The sequence below is a fragment of the Malurus melanocephalus genome, unplaced genomic scaffold, assembly GCF_030028575.1.
Source record: "Malurus melanocephalus ecotype Western Australia unplaced genomic scaffold, MMel_1.1 scaffold_594, whole genome shotgun sequence".
NCBI lineage: Eukaryota > Metazoa > Chordata > Aves > Passeriformes > Maluridae > Malurus > Malurus melanocephalus.
This window is the reverse complement of record NW_026623826.1, coordinates 389,963-395,962: the sequence shown is the minus strand read 5'-3', so window position 1 is coordinate 395,962 and position 6,000 is coordinate 389,963. Positions and strand designations below refer to the sequence as shown.

Here is a 6,000-nt window from a genome sequence, read left to right as displayed (position 1 = left end):
TTTGTGTTTTCCCATTTTTGGGGGGTTTTTTTCCCGGGTTTTTCCCATTTTTTTTTTTTTTTTTAATTTTCCCCAGGTACTGACTCTGAAATCCAAAAACCTCGTAGGAATCACACTGACCAACTGTGGAATAACAGATCTGGTGCTGAAAGACTGCCCCAAAATGATGTTCATCCATGGTATGTGGTTCATGTTACAGGTGCCTCCTCCCTCTGGCATTATTGGAAATTCCTGAAAGAATTCAAGGCAGGCCAGTGTTCATTTTGTATTCATCAGCTCCATTGCTGCTTCCCACTCGGAGTGTCTCTTAGAACAGCTTTAATAAAGATTAATATCTGAAAATCAACAGCTGCAATGATCTGACAATTAGCAAGATGAGATGTTTATTGAAGAGTGATAATGCAGTAATTGGGAGTTGATGAAATGAGTTGGAGTACCTTGTTTTTCTCTCATTCCTTCATGCTCCCATAGATTTTTTTAGCTGACAGGATGATACTTTTGCTCCTTGACATGATAAAATCTGTTTTTAATGCTGCCACTTAGGTTGCATTAGTTTCACATGCCAGGGCGTGACTGCTCCTGTATTGGGTCATTTATTGTTTTCTGCAACATCTAAATGAAGACGTTTTCTTCTGCCATGAGATCTGTCTGCTTAGTAGAAATAAAGGAATTATTTCTTTATTCCAGGATACTTCGAACACACATTGATTTTGAAGTAAATTTTGATTACATGAGCAGTGTTGCTAGAAAGGAAGTAAGTTTATTTTCCATTGTGTGGCATCACAATCCTGTGTTTGAGGTGATTTTGGGGGTTGTGGCAGTCCACAGACCATTTCAGTGAAAGGAAGCAAAGGGAGGAAAAGGTTATTGTTCCACAAAATTTGACATGGCCTTTTAAAAGGCCACATCTGGCAAGTTCACAGCTGAAAAGTTCAACCATAATATGGAAAAAATGAAGAGCTGGGCTATGTCTGGTTACTTAAGTAATTTTTTGGTGTTTATATTGCTTGTTTGCCTTCTTTTGAACCTGTCAGCCTTGAAAATCCCTGACAGGAGGCTCCTGAGGTCTTTCATTCCCTTTGAATCCATTGATTTGCTCTTTTCTAGCTACAAGGTGCCGTGTCTTGAAACACTTGAAGGTGGAGAACGCCCCCGTGGTGAATCGCTTCGACTACGCCCAGTGCAAGAAGCTGAACATGGATCAGGTGCTGGATCAGATCCTCAGGATGCCCCCAGAAAGGAACAGGATCATTTACCTTCGACCCATGCAGCAGGTACAGAGCCAGCCTGCAGCTCTGCCTGGGGGGTTGCACTTGGAACATTTCCTGCCTTAACATCACCACTCTGAAATTTGGTTGTTAAAAACCCAGCAAGGCTTTTATTGCAGAGCCTGTACTTGGATTTTAAGGTACTCTGATAGATTAAGTCTTAAAATTCACCATTTCCATATTCATTACATTAGAGGATATTACAAAATGGGATGCATTGAATGAATTTTAAACTGAATCACTCAAACTATGAGAACCTGGCTGCTTTTTGTAGCTGTGTGTGAGCAGAGCGTGACACAGGGATCTGAAATCCTGTTAGATTGAGGGACAGCAGAGTTTGGGGTACTGGAGGCACCATCCACTCCTCATGCTGAGTGTTGCAGGACACTGGGACTGAGAGCCACCCTCTCCTCCACAGGCTGTGCAGGAGCTGGAAGCAGGGACATTATGGTGTTGTTTAAATCATCCATAAGGGTTTGTGAGGGTTTCAGTTCAGATCTGGAAAATTGGGATTGTTGACCTTGATCCCTCAGTATGGCTCTGTGGTGCTACTCCTCTCCTGCCTTTCCTGGCTTGCTTTGCCAGCAGGGGAAGGCTGGTTGGAATAAAATCGGCTGTGCTTTGAAACCACATCTCTTAGAGGAGAGTGGTAAAAATATTAGGAGGGAATGAAAACCCAAAACCAAATCATCACACTCTCCCTAAGGCAGATACAGATTCTGAGAAATGAATTTCCATATTGGAGTTGGGAAACCCATCAGAAAATAGACATTTCCCATCCAGTTCCACCACTGAAGAAGCTGAATTTTCAAAGCTGCACTAGGGAGGTTTCACTGCCCTCAATCCTGTATTTATTGCTGTTGTTGAATCCCCCTTCACTGCTGGTTTGGTTTCCCTGGAATTTGGGGGTTTGGTTGAATCTGTGTGCTGCTGACTGCAATCCCAGCTCGGTGTTTGTGGTGCTCAGCAGTTTTTGTCCCTGTCCTGCCCAGGTGGACACACTGACTCTGGAGCAGAAGATCTTCAGTGGCCCTTACCCCTACCACATCTGCATCATCCACGAGTTCAGCAACCCCCCCAACGTGCGCAACAAGGTGCGGGTGCGCAGCTGGATGGACACCATCGCCAACATCAACCAGTGAGTGCTGACTACAGCCTTGGGTACACCTCACAGGGAGTGTGCCAAAGTGTCCTGGAGCAGCTGCACCTCCACATCTCCTCTGTTCTGTCACCCGAATTTAAAGAAAATCAGTTTGATTGCTGCTGGAGGTTGAATTCTGGATGGTGCGATGTAGAATTTTAGTGTGAAGATGTGTCTAATATAAAGTACAGACTAAAACCACACCCATATAAATTTATAGATTTATGTATATATAGATATAATCCTGTAAATTATTTATATATATATATATAAAATCCTGTAAATTATATATATAAATTATATAATATATATACAATATATATATATTAAATAATATAAATATATAAATTATATGTATAAATATATAAATAATATAAGTATATATATATAAAATCCTGTAAATTCTCCAGCAGTAGTCATAATTCATCACATTATTCCAGCAATAATGCAGTTGTGCATTAAAGTCACTGGAATGGCTGAGAAGTACCTTCAAAGCTGAAAACAAGTTATTTTTAGAAAGGTGTTTTTTCCATGAAATAGTATTGGTTTCTGTGGAAAGTGATGATCAATTAGTACCAGCTCCTGGAATTCCCAGCAGCAGGGAACTGTGGCTCTCGTCCAGCAGTTCCCAAGCTGTCCCTGTTGGCTGTGGTTTCTCTCCAAAGTGAAGAGATGGGTCCTGAGTTGGTGTGAGGCACTTGGGCCAGTTTTTCTGTGGATTCAGGCTCATTAAAGGAAGGGTTGTGTATTAGGATTTCCCATTTGGTTTTCCTCCCTCCCACCCTCCCATTTCTGGACTGTAACCTCTCCCTCCTTTTTCCTAGAGAGCTGATCAAATACGAGTTCTTCCCTGAGGCCACCAGGACTGAAGAGGACCTGAAGAAATACCCCAAGTACCCCTGGGGCCGGGACATTTACACCCTGGAAGGTGAGAGTTTTGGGGAGCTCAGGGCTCCTGGGCAGTCTCTGCTCAGAGGAGCAGCTTTGCCAGGAGATGTGGGGAATCCTCCTTGTGAGGAAAGTGGGGAAACTTGGGCTCAGTGGGGGAATAAACGAAGAGATGCTTTATTGGGGTGATAATAGGATAATGGAGTTGATGGGAAGAGGGGTGATATTGTCCTCTCTGCATCCTCACCCTGCTCTCTCACAGGCATTGTGGATGGTGCTCCTTACTCCATGATCACAGATTTTCCCTGGCTCAGGTCCCTGAGGACAGCAGAGCCCAACAGCTACGCCAGATACGACTTTGAGGACGATGAGAGGAGTGAGTGCCCTGCTGGGATGCTTCACATCACTTGCTTGTTTGGCAACACCTTCCTTTATTTTCAGTTTTCTGCTTCTCAGGCTGGTTTTGGTAGATCTTTTGGGAGCTAGAGGTAGGCTGGAGAGAAGGGAGAAAACTCACAGAAATTTGGCATAAGAGTTCAAAACTGGACTTGAAAAATCTGGAATGGAGATGGTGTGGGTTAGAGTTTACTGTAGATGTGTCTCTTTCTTGTCTGCTCAAATATGATGGTAGGCAGTGCTGGGGCTCAATTAAAAACCTGGCTTTGAAGCAGAGAAAAGTATGTTCTTCCATTACTTCATTTGGAACATCTGGGAATCTCCTTCATTAGAGATATTTTTAATTGGCTATGGTCTGGATATTCTTATCCAGCTCCTGTTCATAAATCTCAAGAGGATGAGGACAGGGTGGTTTTGTTTTTGCTATACCTTTCTCTGGTTTTATTTTAATTTTTTTTAAGGTTTTATTTTAGACTGATTTAATTTAATTTWRTTTTATCCTGRYTTMATGCTTGCACTTCAATATGAAGGCTGAATTACCAAAAAGTTGATATTTATTTGATTTAAATTTCAGGTTGTTAAAAGGGTCATGGGGTTAAAGCCATAAAAATCAGGAGAGCGCTGCTGCTTTATCCTTAATTGCTGTTGTTTATAAAATATTTAATTACTGGATAACCTGGAATTCTGTCAGGGAGGCCTCAGGGAGAGGGTTTGGGATTCTCTGGGATTCCCTTCACTCTCAGATGTTTGGGATGAGGGTTGGAGCTGTGGAGCTTTAAATCCGGGGAATGCAGGACAGAACATTGCCGGGCAGGGGCAGACTTTTCCTTTGCCTTGTTTGCCAAGTGTGAACACAAAACCAGCCTGGCTGGCGAATTTTTGGGGACAAAGATGCCATTTTGCTCGTTGTGTTTCCCCAGCCACCATCTACGCCCCGAGGAGGAAGGGGCAGCTCTCAGCTGACATCTGCATGGAGACCATCGGCGAGGAGATCTCGGAGCTGCGCCAGGTCAGGAAGGGGGTGTTCCAGAGGGTTGTGGCCATCTTCATCCACTACTGTGATGTCAATGGGGAGCCCGTGGAGGATGATTACATCTGAGGGGTGTCCCCAGCCTTCCCTCCCTTCCCCCTGGCGCTGCTGGCCAAGAAAAGCAGGATTTTCTTTTTCCAAATGCAAAGCATTTCCCAGGAAGGCGCCCTCGGCTCTCCTTTGGCCAGGAGGATGTAGTTAAATGTAAAATGGAAAGTACAAATTGTATACTAAAGAGTTGTACATAGAGGAAACAAAAAAAAAAAAAAAACTTCCTAATACTGAAACTTTATTTCATATGTTTATACAATTTAATTTAAGTTCCATTTTAATGAAGGCCAATAATTAGGAACAGGGAAGAAGATTTGAACTTTTCAGCCCATATGATTCATAGCAGTATTTTTCTTTTTCCTTACAAACAACAATTCCATTTGCTGTGTTCAAAAGAATCATCAGAGCCTCTTTTAATCTGTGCCTTTTTCTTGAGCATTTAAGAGTCCAGTCTGAGTAAACCTGTTGAGCACAATCTCGGTGTCTCGTGTGCATTTTTGGAAGGGTCAGAATATTCTCCAGCTGTTGCAAAGAAGGCCAGAAGCAGCAAAAAAAAATGTAGAGAATGTGGTGATCTGTGGTAGTTTCTAGAGGTTATCCAACCCATTTTTGGGGGGAAATGCAACCCCCCCGTGTTTAGCACCTTGGAAGCAGAATGTTCTCAAGCATTTTGTACTGTTGGATTGCATTTTCATGGTGTACTTGACTCTGTACTATGGAAATCAAGTTGCTGATTGTTGGTTCCACTGTGTTTTAACACAAACCTGCCCGTTTTAGCTGGCTGGGAGCTGAAGGCAGGCGGGAAAGGGGATGTGGAACTGCTGGGGCAGCACAGGCTCCGTGTGGCACAGCCAGGGAGCTTTGGGGCTGGGCTGTGCTCGCTCCTCAATGCACATTTTCCATGTGGTCAGTAAAAAGTGCTGCTATTTGCCCCAAAACGTGTGTGTGTTGTGTGTTCAAGGGCTCTCACGGTGCCCACGGGTGTTTGGTGGGGATCTGCTGCCAGGGCAGGTATAAAATGCACATTTTGGTGTTGCACTAATGGGGTGCCCAGGACTGAGAGACCTTGGAAAGGCCAATTCCCAGCTCTGGAAAGGAATTCTCAGCCTTGGCGTGGTCTCTCATCTGTACTTGTTTAAAATTGGTGTTACCGGCATAAAAAACGACACCTCCTGTGGTAAAAATCTGTACAATTCAAGCAATTTTATCCTATTTTGTTCATCATT

At 43.4% G+C, this 6,000-nt stretch overlaps 1 protein-coding gene across 1 annotated transcript; it reads left to right on the top strand.

Annotated features, from left to right (window-relative positions):
- Window positions 1-76: 76 nt before the first annotated feature.
- LOC130583525 (F-box only protein 38-like) lies at window positions 77-5,249 on the top strand (the record flags this gene model as incomplete). Its single annotated transcript, XM_057382946.1, has 6 exons — window positions 77-179; window positions 1,108-1,274; window positions 2,261-2,406; window positions 3,234-3,337; window positions 3,560-3,673; window positions 4,614-5,249. Coding segments are annotated over 6 exons (813 nt in total), but the record flags the coding sequence as incomplete, so codon positions are not given.
- Between the last annotated feature and the right edge of the window lie 751 nt (window positions 5,250-6,000).